The 19,543-nt window shown below is 43.7% G+C and overlaps 1 protein-coding gene across 1 annotated transcript in view; it reads right to left on the bottom strand.

The window, feature by feature from the left end:
• Positions 1-15,362: 15,362 nt before the first annotated feature.
• LOC309556541 (uncharacterized protein) overlaps positions 15,363-19,543 on the bottom strand; it is a gene marked incomplete at both ends in the record, with an annotated part of 150,708 nt that continues 146,527 nt past the window's right edge. Inside the window, 2 exons of the mRNA XM_082258985.1 lie at positions 15,363-15,476; positions 15,541-15,730. Coding sequence (XP_082115111.1) covers positions 15,363-15,476; positions 15,541-15,730 — 304 coding nt within the window. The remainder of the gene's footprint in view (positions 15,477-15,540; positions 15,731-19,543) is intronic.

Here is a 19,543-nt window from a genome sequence, read left to right as displayed (position 1 = left end):
GTATTTATGGCATCAAATAAACATAACACTAATTCTCCTGTGTCATTATTTAACTATATAATAGAGAATTCTTTATTTTTAACATGCTTTGAAAATGTTTTTTAAAATAGAATTTCAGGTAAATCACAAACATAAAAATCTATGTAATATGGCTGTTAATTGCTTGTCTTGCTCTGGTATGCTGTCTGGGAGCCAAATGGTCCAGAATGAGGTCTGAATCAGGAGGCTAAATGTGATAAAATCCTTCTGTATCTTACAAAATACCCATTACATGCAGTGCTGTTTATCGTAAGCTGGTCATACAAACATAGCTTTCTTTTCTTCATCCTACAATAGGAGATTTCTTCCATCCACACTCAATGGATGAATCTTCTGCAGGGACTATTGTATTCTGAATACCCAAAAAGTGCCTGCATCTGAATGGATGCAGGCATTCAGCTAAAAAATGTTTTGCCCAGCTTCTTCTTGGGGGGGGGGGGGGGGGGTAATTGGGGGATGTTGGCTAGTAGGGGAACTAACAGGGCCCACCCAATGATTGAAATTTGCTCAGTGTTTGGCTACCTTAAATACTCACTCATCCACAAATACACGCACTCAGTTGCTGGCAACAGATGTGTACCAGCTTACAATCAAAAGTGGTAAATGCACATATTCTGGCAATTATGGAAAGTTTGCTTTATAACGTGATCAAAAAACAGTCACTAGTTGATTTGACTCTGCGAGGTGTGTTTTGACATCCCATTTATTGGAATGGGCTGCAAATTGCACCGAACTGTGGGAAAAGTAGTGCTTGCTCTAATTTTAAAAGTGCACTGCACCAAACCGCCTGGTACTGTAGTACCATGCAATTTGTTGTCTGCAAACCAAATCTGTGTTTGGGGTTGCCATTAATACATTGGCACTGGCATGCAGATTTAAAGGGCAGTGCATTCACCTGCACAGTGTGTGTGTGTGTGTGTGTGTGTGTGTGTGTGGGGGGGGGGGGGGGGGGTTGTTGCCTTTCCTGAACTGCGTTCTCATGTCAACTGGCCCTAAATACTTGTAGAATTCCTGCAGCAGTAAAACTTTTTAATTGATCCAAAATTAAATTTAAAGCATTTAAATAGCTTCTGGTTTTCACTTTGTTTGAATGTTAACTAGAACATATTTGCTCTTTGTCTAGTCAGACCTTTGATGAAGTCGCTGATATTGTACAACAGGTCTTTAATCTACAGAGGCAGGTAGGAGCTTTCATGCTGGATTCTAGCAGATGCTGCAAATGTCCTCCATACACTGTAGAAGATCAACTAAAAAATTGCTGCCTTCCTGGTTTGGTTCAATGTGACTTTCTGGATTTGTTTTGATAGAGCAGATTATAGGTTCATTTTCACAAAACTTTATCTCCCATATTCTTTCCTTTTTAATGGTTCATTAGAGAATCCAAATTGATTACTTCCTTTTCTATTAAACTGCAATCAAATTACATCTTCCTTTACTGTATATTTTATTTGCCTCTTCTGCCAAACTTTCTTTTTTTTTTTTGTGGCCCTAGAATGTTGTTGGATGTGTATTTTGGTCATGTAAGTAATTCCCTTTTAAATTCATGTTCAAGGCTCTAGGAGGAATGTTCAATTGGAATTGACTACTTGGATATTCTTTAAGGGGTTGATATATCTGTGCATATCTATAGTGAGGCATATGTAATGAAAATGTATGTCTGTCTTTTTTTTTTTTTTTTTTTAACTAGTGCAGTACTAACTTTCTTTCTGTAGCGGGTGTTGGGCCAGCTCTACTAAATCTTTCTCCTGGCAAGAGAAAAGCAGCTTCAAAAATGCTTCTAAGGCTAATTTTTGCCAATGCGTTTAGGCATTCATTTTGTTGCCCAGGATGTTAATACATACTTGCCATTGAAGTGAATGAAAGCTCGAGCACTTGCAGCATCCAGCATTTACACGCGTATGTGTTTTTATTGACCAAATAATACTCTTCTGAACATGTTGGCTCTGGGTTTTTCTGCATGTAAATGCCTATTTGTGCATGGACACATTATGGGGGAGATTTCCTAAAATTGGTGCACACACAATGTGGTGCAGCTGTGCATAGTAACAATCCGCTTCTAATTTCAGCTTGTTTAATAAAACTTGGAAGCTGATTGGTTACTACTTTACAGCAGACACCAGAAAAAAAAATGTCAGATGCCCTTAAGTGCTGGTTTGTCTCCCAGTGTGCATGGGGGTCTCACTGTGTTACTTATGTGGTTATGGCATGTTTTAATACAAACACAAAAAACAGCAATTAAAAAGGCTATCAGCAATGTGACCCCAGCCATAAGGCCTCCTTAACACTCTTACATAGTGCTAATAAGTGCAAAAGTTTGCATTACCTCAATGCGTGTAAATGCTTGGAGACCCTTTAAATCTTTGCCCTGTAACACGTTACATGTACTGTTTGGTTTTTGTGCATTGGCAGTTCATTCCTAATGAATGAGACTGTCCTAAAGCATTGTGTACACCAAGGAGTATAACAATGTTTAGCAGTATTGTGCAAAGTATGGTTTAATACCATTCATTATGAATGTCCTCCCAGTGTAGCTACAGACTGTACCAGTGTTCTAACCCTTCCCCGGTTATAATTAGTAGACCAGAATGCATCATAAAGGGTATTGTGATGCATGGTGTAAATGGGCCCTAAGTCCAGCAAAGAACACAAGAGCAACCACTGAATTGATAATGGGCCCATGTGATGGTGACCTCTTATCAGATGCTGTTTTTTTTTTTTTAAGGACTTGCAAAGCAGATCTACCACTTTGTTTTACAATTGTTTAATAAAAAGAAACCATCTGATCAATTTTCAACCACATTCTAATGTCAGCAGAGTCTGGAAGAGTGTTGTGGCAAAAGCAAGAAGTCGATTTCTTTGTCCACCATGTGGCTGAGCAAGGCCATGCAGACCACCTGAATGACCTAATCTTGGGTTGTATAGAATAGTCTTTCTCTATCGCTCATTGACAGACGTAGTCTTCTTGATTCTCAAGAGCTGAGCTGGGTTATGTTGTCTCCGCAGGAGTAGGACTAGGCAGAAAGACAAAACGTTCTGGCTCCACCCTAGGGGCAGTCCCTGAGGGTATATCCTCCCTCGCTCTGCTACAGGGAATCAGTTTTTTTCTGTCTAGTCAGGAGTAAGGACCTAAGTTCCTTGCTGGGATCTTTTGGTCCTGGCAAGACTTTTTTTCTTTAAGAAAAAGACATTTTTTAGGTAGTGTTTTTTTCCTGTGAGATCTTCAAGCAAAAATGCCGGACTGGGCGACACTTGTGGTCACCCCAGCCGGCCTACGAGCGCGCGCAGACCATGGCATTGCGCTTGGTCGGCCGCGACATATTCAAGTAAGTATGCGGGGCCGGGCGACGGGCTGGATGTTGAGATCCAGTGGTCACCCCGGTTTCTGCCTACGAGCGCGTGCAGACCAGAGCTCCGCGATGGGTCGGCCGCGACGGAGTCCCAGTGAAGGGACTGACTTTGCGAGTTAAGTCTCGCTTGGACGCCAGGTACCAGAGAGTCGAGGCGTCCACAAACCCCCACCCCGGTGGAGAGGGTATTGTGAAGAGAGGGTGCCTGTCGGTTCGGTATGGTGAGTAAACGTTCCCTTTTTTCCTCGTTATGAGGCAGTATGTATTATGGGCCCCTCCATATATGGTCAGTATATATCTGATACTTACAAGTCCCCCTTGTAATACAGCATGTGTTTGTGGGAAGTGGACTTGGTTTAAGAGCTAACACTCTACCCAGCAGACTGTAACATTACAGCAGACATAGGAGGTATAATCCTACCTTATGTGTAGTGTATCTTCTGTAGATCCATATATCGCCTCTTAGCAGAGATGCAGGTGGATGTGCTGGGAAAACGATTTCGGCGGTCCGCCGCCATTTTGCCGTAGACCGAATGCATGTATGTCCTCAGGTCACGCCGGCCGCCATGTTTTTGGAGTCTTATGTCTCTTCTATGGGGGCGGCCATGTTTTGTGAGCCCAGCTACCTCGTGGAGAGCTGGGAAACGCCGGAAGGCGTACACAGGGGGCGGAGCCACGTCCTTCTACCCGGGAAAAAGCAACAGCTCCTTCCAGTCTGTAAAGACAGACGCTGACTGCAGTTGGTTGGAAACTTCACTGCATCGGTTGGTGAGCCTTGGGGGTCCCTCTCTCTGTGGGATCGAGAAGCAGGTACTCTGAGGGGCGCTATTGCGCTAGGGGGAGACACATAAAAAAAAAAAAAAAAAAATTAAAAAAAAAAAAAAAAAGAGGTATTTTTTATTTAAAAAAAAAAAAAAAAAAAAAGTTTTTTTGTGTTTTCTCGCAAAGGTGTCCTGAATTATCATGGACCCTGCCACTCATGTATCTCCTCCGGATCCCCTCGAGGGGTCTGCAGGATCCTCCAGCACCCCACTGACGATTAAATCATTGTCCGCTATTATGGAAGCTTGTGTCCCGGGTGGAAGTGGCTTGTCAGGGACAGGGCGCAAGTAAGCGACCCCCGCCTAACCCCTTATTATCTGAAACCTCGGATTCAGATTCTGCGCCTATTTCTGCAGTTGCAGGTACTTCATCTGGTATTTGTGTCTCGTGTACTGTCTTTTCAGACAGTGAGGAGGATGTTTCGGCATCAGCCATAGCCAGAGAGGAAGCGTTGGTAAACGCACTCATGGTATCTGTTCTAGAGACCTTAAGATTACAGGGTATTCCGTCAGAAATAGCTGAAACTGAGATCCCTTTTGGGTCTAAAAACGCATCTAGTGGCGAAGGTTTTTCCATTGCCCAAATGTTTTGGCAATCCAATCAAAGAAGAATGGAGTCTGCCAAAACGCATTTCTACTATTTCTAAACGCATTAACAGGCTTTATCCGTTTGAGGAAACCCTCATTAAGAAATGGACAGAACCACCTGTGGTGGATTCACCAATTGCTAGATTGAATAAAGCCACGGTTATTCCTTTAGAAGACGCTCCGTCTTTTAAAGATCCAGTGGATCGCAAGATAGAAGCTATGTCTCGCACCATGTTTGCCTTGATTGGATCAGCTTTCAGACCTATAATAGCTATTGGTCTGTTTTCGCAGGCTGTAACTGAATGGACCTAGTGGTTACGCCGGGACTTAGAAGAGGTCCCTCAGGCGGTATCAGATTTGTTGGAACAAATGATACAGGGGTTACAGTTTGTGTGTGATGCGGCGTTAGACGCCACTTCATTATTGGCGCGAGCATCAGTCTCAGCAGTGGTTCTCAGGCGTACACTGTGGCTAAAAGGTTGGTTAGCCGACCAAGGTTCCAAAAAAGCATTGGCTAATATCCCCTTTTTAGGAGAGCGTCTATTTTGAGCCAACTTAGATGAGATCATTAAGGATCTCACGGGTGGAAAGAGCACCTTTTTACCGCAAAATTTTTAAGGTAGAGGAACTCGTCAAAGACGAGGGCCTTCTTTTTCTGCTCACAAGAGGTTTTTTCGTCCCGCGGGTGAAAAAAACTAAGTCCTCCAAAGCTCCTGCAGGAGGCGTCAGGGGTCGTTGGTCGGGCAAGCAAAAGCCCGCCCCCTCCAGACCTGAAGATAAACCGTCCAAAGCCTGAAGGTGCGCCCCCACCCATAACTGGGGTGGGGGGACGTCTTCGCCGGGTCCCGGATCCATGGCTTTCCAGAATCCCGGACAAATGGGCCTGCGAAGTCATAAGGTCAGGGTACAAGATCGAGTTTCGATCTCTCCCACCGGCGCGATTCTTCCCTTCCAATATCCGACTATCCTCAGATCGTTTAGAAGATCTGCGGAGAGCAGTCACAGATTTACTACAACAAGGAGTGGTAGTCCACGTTCCTTGGACAGAACGGTTTCTAGGGTTTTATTCAAACCTATTTACAATAAGAGGGCAAAGTGCGTCCAATTCTGGACTTAAGGGCACTCAATTCTTTTGTCTTCATAAGAAGATTCAGAATGGAGTCCATTCGCACAGTAGCAGCCTTTCTGCATCCAGGGGATGTCCTAGCGTCCATAGACATCTAGGACGCATATCTTCACATTCCCATTTTCGCAGGACATCAGCGGTTTCTACGTTTTTTCCGTAGAAGAGAACCACTATCAGTTTGTGGCGTTACCTTTCGGTCTCGCCACGGCTCAGCGGGTCTTCACGAAGGTGTTGGCCCCAATGTTGGCACTTCTGCGCCAAAGAGGCATATCGATTCTAGGTTACCTAGACGATCTTCTGCTTCATGCAGAGTCTCCTCAGACCTTGCTACAAGACGTAGAAATTACTATAATTTCTTTACAGGAATTCGGGTGGCTGGTGAACCAGCAAAAGTCATTTCTGGTTCCCACCCAGAGGCTCGAATATCTGGGTCTAATTCTAGACACAGTCAGGACAAGAGTTTTTCTTCCGGTAGGGAAACTCCGAAAGATTCAATCAGCAGTCCACCAACAGCTGGTCTTCCCTTCGGACTTGCATGAGGGGTCTGGGGTTGATGGTGGCTTCCTTCGAAGCAGTCCCATTTGCCCAGTCCCATACCCGAATTCTTCAGCAAGAGATTCCTCTCAGATGGAATCGGAATCCGGAATCCCTGGACAATCAGATCCGATTGAGCAAACAGACCAGAGAGTCTCTGGTCTGGTGGCTTCGGTCTCCGATGCTCAGCCAGGGAAAGTCATTTCTGCCAATATATTGGACGACAGTGACCACGGATGCCAGTCTATCCGGATGGGGAGGAATTCTCGGTCAGTTATCTGTCCAGGGACTTTGGTCCCCGGAAGAATCCAGGTTACCGATAAATGTATTGGAACTGAGAGCGATCAGACTTTGTCTGATTCACTGGACCGAGCAGCTCCAGGGCAGCCCGGTTCGGATCCAGTCGGACAACGCCACGGCCGTGGCTTATGTCAATCACCAGGGGGGCACCAAGAGTGTCCGAGCGGCCAAAGAAGTGGCTTGCATTCTTCGCTGGGCGGAACGATTTGTTCCAGCAATCTCTGCGGTGTTCATTCCGGGGGTGGAAAATTGGCAGGCAGATTATCTCAGCCGTCAGACTCTGGATCAGGGGGAATGGTCCCTCCATCCAGACGTTTTCCACCAGTTGTGCCTACGATGGGGCACCCCGGATATGGATCTGTTGGCATCTCGATTCAACAGGAAAGTTCAGAGATTCGTGGCTCGCTCCCGCGATCCTCTAGCAGAAACCGCAGACGCACTGATCGCCCCGTGGGGGCAATACCAGCTAATGTATGCCTTCCCTCCTCTTGGGTTACTGCCAAGACTTCTTCGCAGGATAGAGGAGGAAGGAATTCCAGTAATCCTGGCAGCTCCGGATTGGCCTCGTCGAGCTTGTTACGCCGACTTGGTCAGACTGATGGCGGACGTCCCGTGGAGACTTCCTCTCAGGAAGGATCTACTGTCTCAGGGACCGATCTTCCATCCTGCTTTACGATCGCTGGTTTTTAACGGCCTGGTTATTGAGACCCAGGTGCTGAAGGACAAGGGATTGTCAGCTTCAGTTATTCCTACTCTAGTTAAAACAAGGAAAGCGACTTCCAGAAAGATTATCATCGTACATGGAAGTCTTATATTGTGTGATGTGAATCCCTTGGGTTCCATCTACATCTTTATTCGGTAGTCCGAATATTGGCTTTCTGCAACAGGGAGTTGAGCAGAAGCTGGCCTTGAGTGTTATCAAGGGTCTGGTTTCAGCATTTTGCTATCTTCTTTCAGAAGCTTTTGTCTACTCATTCCTTGGTGCGGAATTTCATCCAGGGGGTGCGACACCTGGCTCTGCCAGTGCACGTGCCGTTACCATCCTGGGATCTTAATTTGGTGCTGTCGGTTCTTCAGACACCTCCCTTTGAAAATATCAGGGAGATTCCCTTGCTTACTTTATCCCAGAAGGTGGTCTTCTTGGTGGCTATCACTTCTGCACGCAGGGTGTCAGAACTTGCTGCATTATCCTGTTGTTCCCCAGATCTGGTGGTTCATAGGGATAAGGTTGTTCTTCATCCGAATCCATCCTTCCTTCTAAAGGCGGTTTCAAAGTTTCATTGATTAAGGACAGTGTATTGTCCTTCCTATGTCCTTAGCCCAATCATCCTCGAGAATTTGCATGGCATTCCTTGGATGTAGTTCGGGCGATCAGGATATACTTGAATACTACGGATTCAATTTGTAAGACGGATTCACTGTTTGTGATCACGGATGGCCCTAAGAAGGGGTTGCCTGTTCTGCTGCAACCATCTTTAGATGGATCAGACAGACGGTGGTATAGGCTTATTTTATCTAAGGGTCGAGATCCCCCGTTCCCTGTTAAGGCGCATTCTACTCGGGCGCTTAGAGTTTCCTGGACCTTCCGCCATCAGGCGTCAGTGGTTCAGGTTTTCAAGACGACTGTTTAGTAGTCGGTTCATACCTTTACAATATTGTATAAGGTTTATGTGATGGCATCGTCAGATGCCTCTTCTGGCTGCAAGGTTCCTGCAGGCCACTGTTTGAGGAGACTGTTGGTCTACCTCGAGGATTTGTGGGGTAGGTCTCATCTGTTTACTCGATGAGTCCTTTGATACTTCTGGTTGGCTCCGGTTGGGCCTTCTAGATTGGATTTTGATTCTGTCTATCCCACCCCTCATTTTGTGGCACTGCTTCTGGATGTCCCAGCTCTTGAGAATCAAGAAGACTACGTCTGTCAATGAGCGATAGAGAAAAATGGATTTTTGTAAGATCTTACCGTAAAATCCTTTTCTCTTAAGCTCATTGACAGACGTAGTACCCGCCCCTCTATCATTGAGTTGGGTTGGGTTAAATTCTCTGTACTGCTTTAAAACAGAACTGATTCCCTGTAGCAGAGAGAGGGAGGATATACCCTCAGGGACTGCCCCTAGGGTGGAGCCAGAACGTTTTGTCTTTCTGCCTAGTCCTACTCCTGCGGAGACAACATAACCCAGCTCAGCTCTTGAGAATCAAGAAGACTACGTCTGTCAATGAGCTTAAGAGAAAAGGATTTTACGGTAAGATCTTACAAAAATCCATTTTTTCTCAGCTTGGAGAAAACCTTAAAAGAACTTTCTGGAAACCCCTGACAATTTTTCAGGCACTTATATAGTGCAGTGAATTTACACAGTGCTTTATATATATATAAAATTACATGCACATCAGTCACTGCCCTCAAGGAACACAACCTAAGATCCCTAACTCGCATATTAGGGCCAATTAACTTACAAGCATGTCTTTGGACTGGGAGGAAACCCGCACAGGGAGAACATGCAAACTCTGTGCAGGTAGTGCCATGGTTGGGGATTTGAACCAATGACCACTATGCTGCATGGCACATTGGTATGAACAGTAGGTTGTAGAGAGAAGTCTACATACAGGAATAACAAATAAGGCATGCTTTGTGTAGTTGACACACAAAGCTGTACTATTTGACAAAATTATTTGCAGGACAAATTCAATGAAAAAATCCTGTTTAGTAAAGAAATGCAGACAGTGAAAATGGAAGTGTTTCTCACATTGGCCGTCAGTAAAAATTGCCTCCTTAAATTGGAGGTGAACGCAAGTACCTCTTGGTAGTCAGTGGGAAGAATGGTCCTAACATTATTGGCTACTTGGAGAAATGTCCCAACTTAGGCTACTTTCACACTGCTCCTTTGCAAAAACACGTGTTTTTACTGCGTTTCCTGTGCACCTGTCAAAAAGAAAAAAGACGAGTGCATTGTTGCTGCTTTTTTAGAGCAGTTTTCATTAATATTAATGTAGAGGTATGTTTTTGGTGCAGTTTTTTTTTTTTTTTTTAACTGCACCAAAAATACAGCAGGCAGGACTTTGAAAATTGCAACAGACCCGTGTGCAGATTCCCATAGGATTTAAAGGTCATGCATTTTTCATCCACTTTTTTTAGTGCAAAAACAGAATAAAAACTGATCAGTGTGAAAGCAGCCTTAGGGCTCTTTCACACGGCCGCTCCGTGTGTCCGCAAATCATCCTATTTTTTTTTGCAGATGATTTGCGGACATAATGTAATTCTATGGCATTGCGGATGTCAGCGAAATACCATCCGCTGACATCCGATTTTCCTCCTTTCAGTTATGTTCTGTTTTTTGTAACGGAACAGAACCCTATTTTTCCTCCGTGTAAAAAACGGAAAGGAAGGAAAATCGGATGTCAGCGGTGTCATCCGCTGACATCCGCAATGCCCATAGACTTACATTATGTCCGCATATCATCCGCAAACGGATAGGATGATATGCGGACACACGGAGCGGATGACACAAATGTCATCCGCTCCGTGAAAAAAAAAAAAAGTCCCACAGCAGAGCTTTCACACGGAGCAGCCGTGTGAAAGAGCCCTTACAGACAGCTAAAAAGATAATTTGTGTCAATTACTTATCTGAGAGGAAAAAAAATGCTCGAGGAACCCTCAGCAATCTTTGATGAAACCCCAGATGCGAAAGGCTGGTATAGTAAGTATTACCCTTTCAGAAAAATAATATCTTAGGCCCCTTTTACACGGAGGGGACTCTGCTAGCTCAGTGGGGTTCGCTCCGTTGAGACGAATGACAGGTCAGTCTCTGCTTACTGTGTAGAGATGGACCTGTCAGGGTCCCGCTCTCCTCTATGGGGAGATCGGATGAAAATGGACAGCATGACTGTTTTCCTCCGATCAGACTGCTGCACAGGTGGTGAACATATCGTCATCCGTCTGTTTTTAAGCGGATCTTGTCTGTTTGGATGACAGACGGGTGTTGGACACACCTCTGCTGACATCAGCCTCTCCATAGCGGTCAATGGGTGGCCTGATCAGGTCCGCCTGAAAAATGGACAGGTGGACTTGATCAGCCTGATTATGTGAAAGGGGCCTTAATAATAAAACTCCGTAATCTGCACATTTTCAGTTATGACTCATTAACAAATAGAAAACCTTGCAATATTACATATTTATCACCACTTTATTTGAAGTTTTAAAGATGAACTTTTGGCCAAGCAGTTAAGTACACAGATTAAATACATATACAGTACTATATAAGTTGCTTTTCCTGACAAAGTTTGTGACTGACACATCTGTGCATACTGTAGAGGTAGATGACATTTTTTCTTTGTTGCAAACAATAAAACTTGATCGCTAAAGCTGACCGTACACTGGAAGAATTTTGTTTGAATACTATTGTTTCAGTACCATTTGTTTGATTTTGGAATAATTTGTTGGGACATATCAATGGTTGTTTTTGATTACGATGATGAAAAACTTCAAAGCTGCCTTTGATTGGCTGAGGTGGAGGGGTGAGCAGATGTTACAATCTCTTCCTCAGCCAATCAGAGGAAGCCTTGTTTTCGTTGATAACAACAAGGCTTCCTGTGAATGGCTGAGCAGTGCTCAGCCTGACTCAATTTTGTTCCAACAGCAGACAGGAAGTCCCCAAAAAGCTGCCAGAACACAGTTAACGCTACATACATTTTATACAGCGCTGCCAGTGGCCACACCCAGGGCTGCTGTTAGAAATGATGGGGCCCCGTACAGCCTACCTGATGGGGCCCCCTTCAACCCCATCCCTGGCCCCACCTCAAAACAAAATGCAGGTTTGTCACCGTTTACGTATATATGTGCGGGACCAATGTGCATGTTTGCAATTACGCATGAGCAAGGGGGAATGGGGGCTTTAAAAAGGTTTTACATTTTATTTTATTTATGTTACTTTGTGCAAAGTTGCTGGGGCTATCATGCTGCAGGGATGACCAAGATATCACCCTTCCAATCCAGGGACGTGCCGGTGTTCTGTCAGAATAGCGCTATCAGATTCTGCTATCGGAAGTGACATACGGACTAGAACAACTTACTGCGCATGCGGCATGCATTCCAACATGGCCGCTATGCATTCCAATAGCTTTCTTAATGTGACAGAACACGAAGCAGCAGTGGACATCTTCTTACACCCACGCAAGTCTTCAATTTTACATTTATTTTAGCAGTAAACTGACCTTATAGAATAAATCACAGTATTACATTTCTATTTTTTTTTGTATTCTAGTAAATATAGCGAGAAACCTGCGGCCAGAAGGTTTTGACGGCCATCTTGGTACACCCCGCACTGCTCAGCGACAAACTGATTATATAGTGAAATAGACTGTTCCACTCGGCTGCGGTGAAATAGTCTATTTCAGTCTATAAGGTGAGTTTACTGATAAAATAAATTAAAATTCAAGACTTGGGTGAATGTAAGAAGATGTCCACTGCTGCTTCGTGTTCTGTCGCATTAGGAAACCTATTGGAACGCATAGCCGCCATGTTGGAACGCATGGTACATGCGCAGTATGTTGTTCTAGTCCGTACGTCACTTCTGCTAGCAGAATCTGATAGGTAGTGCTATTCTGACAGAACACTGATACATCGATGGGCGGGAAGAGGTTAAAAGGGAGTGGTTTGACTGCACATGTTTACTGTCCCCCAAACACAAGTTTAAAGTAGCATCTCACTGTGTCCTATGATCAGCAGCATGAAAATCACACAGGCTGCAGGTGCCCTGTCACAGTGTCACATGGATGATGGGGCTGCTAACTTTGTTATGCAGTAACACTCAGTACAGCCATAGCTTAAAGTCAGCATCTCCAGCATCCATGTGACACTGTGACAGGGTACCTGCAGCCTGTGTGATTTTTCATACTGGTGATCATAGGACACAGTGAGGACTCTATCTTCTGTTCTTCACTCACTTTGTCCAATGCAGCCACGCTGTCATCCTGCTGCTCCCTGTCAGCTGCTGAGTCGTCTGCGTCCTTACATGATCACACTCGGCACTTGAGTAAGGGGAGGCGGGGCTGAGCAGAGAATTATTGTATCCCTCCGCCAGGGAAGGCAGTGGACAGCAGCAGCCAGGACTTTATGGCAGCAAATCAATGTAGAACTACATCCCATGTATACATGCGCCCCCGAAAATGAAAAAAAAGCCCTGCCACTGCACTCACCTCCTAGGCCCTTTTGTTGACATTATAGGGCCCAGGAAAATGTAATTACACCCCCAAGAAAGTACAAATTAGGAAAAAGTTTAGAAAAAACGAATTTTTTTTAACATGCAGAAATTTACTGTGATGCTGCCCAGGCCCCTTGTAGAGCTGATGGAGCCCGGGCCCGGTACAACAGGGCTGGTTGTACTGCCCTATCAGCGGCCCTGGCCACACCTAATACTAGGGGAACCATTCATTTGGTCCAGCTTGGCTCAAACAAACCATTTAAACTGAAAATAAAGATGCAGTTAGGTTTTAAAGCAAACTAAATTTTGAAGTACTTTCAAGCGAGTCATAGAATGTACTCTAAGGATCTTTGTAGTTCATTCAAAAATCTACTAGTGTATGGCCGGCTTTGGCCACCTACCGCCGGCAATGAAAAGAGTGCAGCAATGCAATGGTGTCATAACAGGCAGGGGGAATATAAGAAGCTTATATCAAGGCAGATTTGAGGTACTTTTGAATGACTGCCTCTGGCTGAATTTACACAAGTGTGTTCTCTTGTGTTATGTTGTACATTATCATTCATTGTGTTAAAGGCATATTCCACCTTTTGTAAAATAAAATTATTAAATGCACCCATATTGAAAAAGAAAAAATATACACAAATTTTTGCACTGGAGCAGTGTACAAGCTCCTGCAGTTTGTATGAAGGTACAGATCTTCAGTTACAAGTGTGGTGGCGTCACTGCGCTTGTGTTCCAGTCATACTTAGAACTCCCTCTGCTGTGGGGGCAGATGAGACTTGTAGTCTTCTATTCACAGAATGCAGGTGCCACAGGCATCAAAACCCCAAGATTCAGGTAAGAAAGGGGGGGGGGAGTACTGTGATAGTGGGGGCTGCAGAATGTGACCATGTTTCATGTTGCACCCTAAATGTGAGTGTAACAGGAACCATGGTCAGCAATCAGAAACGTGGCCTTTAAGGTTAACTATTCATCATGAATAGGCTTCCAATGCATGTCAATTGACAAACATGCACATAGACTGCTTTTTTTTTGTATTTTTTTTTTTTTTTTTTAGTGCGCCATAACACATGGCTTGTGATTCATGTTATGCTCTGCAGCATGGGTCCTATGCAAGAATGTGTACTAAAATGCATGTTTTACTGCGTGTACCACAACATATCAATCAGAATGGGGCCTTAGTCGAATTTGTAGGCCTTGGCCTATAGTAGCAGTTTTTGAAGGAATTATAGGGACGTCCATTGCTGACGTCCTGAATATGCTACTTAAATTACCATTTTGCTTCCCCTTTCTTTAAAACTTTTAATCACTGGCCCAGAACAAGTATGCAGATCAGAAAAGTCAGAAGTTAATATCTGCTTACTGAATGTGGGTCATTAGCTTAAAGTATTAAAGCCAAGCGGCTAGTATTTTCACAAAATAAAAGAGCAATGGCAGCTTCCATGTTTCTTTATGATAAGTTTACTTCTTTCAAAAGTATTTTTTTATGATTATTAAATGGATAACTAGACTAATTAGTTTCTTTTTATATTTGCTTGAAGTTCAGTAATGTTGGTTTGTCACTGAAGCCACAAGAGTGATCATATAGTTGATGTTCCATCATGGAAGAGGCTCACAAGGAAATTTTCTGAAAGACAAGTTTTGTGATAGGTTAGTATATAATTAGACTTATGTACAGTCCAATGAGAAAACAAATAGAATGCATCAGAAGCTGACCAGTTGGGTTCATTGGAACCTTACAGATGGGCACTGATACCATGGAAGTAATAATAGTACATGCTAGCATATAGTGGTTTTCCGAGGGAGAGCATCGTGATCAGTTTAGAGCAGCGGTGGTTAGACTACAAATTATGGAGTGCTTAAAGTACAGCTCCCATCCTGCTGCAACTACACCTGTACTGTAGGGCAGAGATTACTCAGTCTGACAGTACTACATATGTTTCCTCAGCGCCAGACGTTGGATTGCTCTCTACCCACTGCCACACTGCAATACCACAGGTGGCAGACCCAACCCAGGACATGGTAGTCCACACAAAAAGAGCTTAAAGGCTTCATGTTGGACATCATGAGTGTAGAGGGGATACATCACCCTGGATTTGCGAATATGGAGGTCAGGGACATTCCTCTACACACAACTTGTACTACCAGAAGGATGAAATGCATGGTTGATCCAAGCGTGTCTATAGATGTAAAATGGAACTAGAGTGCCGAATTTCCATTCCCACCATCTGTCAAATGCCAGGAACGAGTTTTATCTGCATCAATGTTAGTTGATGTGAAGGGTGAGATCTTGATCTCCCCAAAGTTGTCCCTGGGCTGCTTCAGGCTAGCTCACACCAGGATATAGAGGCATTCACTACATGGAAATGGCAGTGCATGGAGAGCTTATGCAAAGAAAACCAGATACACTAAATCATAATACATGATGCCAGATGGTGATTGTTATATTTGCAGGTTGGCTACATTGGTAGTCACCCATATGAAACATGATTTTGTCACCTGTTGAAATTTTGGCGAGAATACTTGACTGATCCACAGAAAAATACAAAGATAAAATACAATGCCATATATTGACAACAGTTTGTACTTACTAAATCTTCTTCAGACTTAAGTAGTTTTTTGTGCTTCTTCTTCAAGCAGTACACACTGACAAGTGTGACTCCTAACATGACGACAAATATGGTGACAGAAGATGACACGGCAATCACCATTGTGTCTTGGCTGGAAACTTTGGTTTCACATCTGTCTCCCACAAACCACCAGTCTTTCGTAACTTTACACCTAAGTGGGGAAAATGTGGAAAATGTTATATATGTTTGAAGTGTAGGTAACAAATGTAGGTCATTTTATCTGTGTTGTTTGGTTATAAATTGTAACCAAATTATAAATGTATCGTCAGCCTAATTTATTTTATATAAAGGGAGGGTTATATCCTTTCTGGTTTTTAGGTCGTGTGATCCGGCTCCCCTCTGTGAGCCAGCAGCAGCTGCAGGGAGTAGGGGGAGCAACAAACAATGGATGGCCCATTGAAGCCTATGTGTGATATCACACTCCCAGGCTCTCCTCTCCCCTGCAGCTGACGTAAGTATATATATATATATATATCTTTCTTACACAGGTTAGTCAGAATAGGTGTTAGGAGGGGGGAGTAGACAGGTTTTGCCTGGAATTCCACTTTCAATACAGAGCTCCTGGGTTCCTCCTATTTAGGAAACACAGGTTTCTGTGTTGATTCCATAAGCCCATCCCCCTCACAGTTAGAAAACTTACCCTAGGCTTACATTTAATCCTTTGATCGCCCCTGGGTTAACCCCTTCCCTGCCAGTGTCATTATTACAGTAACAGTGCATATTTTTAGCAATGATTACTGCAGTAATGTCACTGGTCCCCCCCAAAAGTGTCAAAAATGTCAGTTAGGTGTCCGCCGCAATCTCGCTAAAAATCTCTGATCGCCGCCATTACTAGTAAAAATAAATAAATAAATAAAAATGACATAAATCTTTCCCCTAGTTTGTAGACGTGATAACTTTTGCGCAATCCAATCAAAATTTGCTTATTGGGATTTTTTTTACCAAAACTATGTAGCAGAATACAAATTGACCTAAAATAATGATCAAAACTTGATTTTTAACTTTTTTTTTTTTTTTTATTAGCAATGTTATATAGCAGAAAGTGAAAAAAAAATATATTTTTTTTTATCAGAACTGTCGCTTTTTTTGTTTATAGCGCAAAAAATAAAAATCGCATAGGTGATCAAATACCACCAAATTAAAGCTCTAATTGTGGGGGGGGGGGGGGGGAAAGGACATGAATTTTATTTGGGTATATCGTCACACGATCACGCAATTTTCAGGTAAATTAACGCAGTGCCGAATCAGAAAAAATGGCCTGGTCATTAAGGGGGAAAATCTTCTGGTCCAGAAGTGGTTAAATACATTCCAAGTACACTAAAACAAGTTGTAAAACATGCTACTACTGAATCAGAGCTAGAGCTCCCCAATCATCATAGAGCATTTACTTTGTCATTTGCTGAGCTACAGGTCTGACCGAGTGGGGAGCTGGGGTGTTGTCATAATTCTGCAAAGAACAATGCTTCCACAAATAGCAATTGTCCTTCCATTCAGCATGCTGGCATGGGACAGGCTTTTCTATTTAGACTTTGACAGCCTTCTATAGAAAAAAAACACACAAGACTATGAACAGGTTCTGTTTTGATGCACATGAAAAGCATTAGGTAGATTTAAAGGAGAAGTATAGCCAAGGCTTTTTTGTCTGTACTTCTATAAATCACAGGAGTGCAGTTCTTTCTGCGTTCTTGTGACCCTTTTTTAGCTGACAGTGAGTTAAAGCCTGCCATTGGCTGACATCACAGAGCCAGTCCAGGCTCTGAAAAGATCCTGACCATATGGTCGGGGTCCACTCAGATGCCTGGACCGTAAGACGGCTTAGCCTCTTAGCTGCTGAGAGCCTGAGCCAGCCGCTCCTGCCTCCTGCACAAACCAGCGCTCCAGTGAGAACTGGAGGGGCAGAGCAGGGAGCCGGAGACTGACAATCCCCGGCTCTCTGCTCACTGAAGGCTGAGCTCAATTCTCAGTCTTAGAAGCAGAGGGGGACAGATGCAGCATCAAACTGAGGCTGCATCCACCTAGGTGAGTATTTTTTTTCCCCCTTAAATCCATACTTTTCTTTTAAACCAAAATTCAGTTGAGATTTAAGGCTTTTAAAATAGTAACCATGCATTACCTGTAATAATAATTCCCCCCCCCCCCCTTTTCCAAAATTGACTTAGGGATGGAAGCACACGGACAATTATGTCAATTTTGACCTAGCCTATTCTTACTATATTCTTACTACATTCTTAGACCTTAGCCTATTCTTACTATAGTACTCAGTTGGCTTCATTATTTAATTGTTCCTTTTCTATATCCCCCCTTTTTTTCTCTCCCCTTTTTTTTTCTTTTTTTTTTTCCTTTCTTTTTTTGCTTTCCCTTCTCCTTACAGAGGAACCAACCATTGGATAGGCATCACCGAAATCTAGTTTATTTTATTCAATATCAATGGTTAGGTGTCCGGGGTTCCTCTATTTCTGGGAGCTGCGATGCACTTGTGGGGCTTTTCTCCTCTCTCTCTTCCTTCAGACACGGGGGGTTGGGCGGATACCGGTTGCGCATCGACGCCACGCCCCACGCCTGATGCGTGTGACGTCAATCGACGCTGCACGCCTGGGCGTATCTTTCCCAGTTGCATCCTTGTGGGGGAGTGCTTTTGGTGCCAATTACCGTCCGGCACGGGCATTCTTCTCTCTCCCCCCTTCATGATAGATGCCAGCGTGACCTTGGGAGGGTCCGTTAACTACTTTAAATGTCCAGTTTCCCCTCCCCCCCCCCTCTTTTTTTTTCACCACCTAATTTCCCAATCTTGGTGAATTAGGTCTCTACCTCTTTTGAGTAGTTTTTCTATTTAGGTTTGTATTCTTAACTCAAAAAAAGCATATTTTCTTTTTTTCTGCAGTGATCTAACTTCCTGTTAGAGGATGACTACATTTGTTCTCCATGGTTCCATTATATGTTGGGATGTAGCCACCCTCTCCTGATCGCTCCTGGGATGGACTAGAGATATGGACCGTGGGATTTGTAATGTGCATAGAACAGTGCACATGATTGCAACTAACATGCTCAATCCAAACACAGAGGACATTACAAGAAGGCAGAGAAAAACAATGTGAAACAATTTCATTACATTTTTTTAGAGAATAAGGATATTGTTTAGTGTCACTTTAAAGCAGAGCTCCATCCAAAAGGGGAAGTTCCACTTGTTTGCTTCCTCCCCTCCTCTGGTGCCACATTTGGCGTCTTTTGGGGAGAGGGGGGGGGGAGCGGGTAGGTCCCCCCGGATGTTCTGCCCCCTCCTCCTCCCTCTGCTGCCAGGCCATTCACAAAGTGCAGCACAGTATAAGGAATGGCAGTATTTGTAGCTGCTGACTTTGAATTATTAGTGGAGGGCTGGAGCTCCTCTTTAAGACTTTTCTCTGACTGATGTGTTCTGTATATTTGTCCTAGTTTTATTACTCAGAATTCTATCAACCCCTAAAGCAACTCTATCCATATTTGTAAAAGGGGGGAAATTGCAGCTCACTGTAAAGCATCCAGATAATACTCACCTGTCTCAATTTCCTTGAAGAAATAGACTTTTTTACATTTGACACTTCCAGAAGTGTCAGATTCCAATGTCCCCTACTGTGCTTTCTATTTTCATCCTCTGGCCCCATGTCTTCAGAAGACACTATAATGACTTATAGCGCAAAAAATAAAAACTGCAGAGGTGATTAAATACCACCAAAAAAAAGCTCTATTTGTGGGAAAAAAGGACATCAATTGTATTTAAGTACAGCATCACACGACCGCGCAATTGTCAGTTAAAGTAACGCAGTGCTGTTTTGCAAACAATGGCCTGGTCACGAAGGGGGGTAAATCTTGCAGGGGTCAAGTGGTTAGAAGCTTTAAGAGATAGTAGGAGGAGTTGGAGCAGGAACTTTGTGTGGTTTAAAAGATGGTGACCTGGTAACAGTATATCTACACTGCTGAGACACAACAG

Source organism: Pelophylax lessonae (assembly GCF_965119305.1).
Source record: "Pelophylax lessonae genome assembly, chromosome: 5".
Classification (NCBI taxonomy): Eukaryota; Metazoa; Chordata; class Amphibia; order Anura; family Ranidae; genus Pelophylax; species Pelophylax lessonae.
Note: the sequence above shows the minus strand (reverse complement) of the source record. Positions and strands in the feature narration are given on the sequence as shown.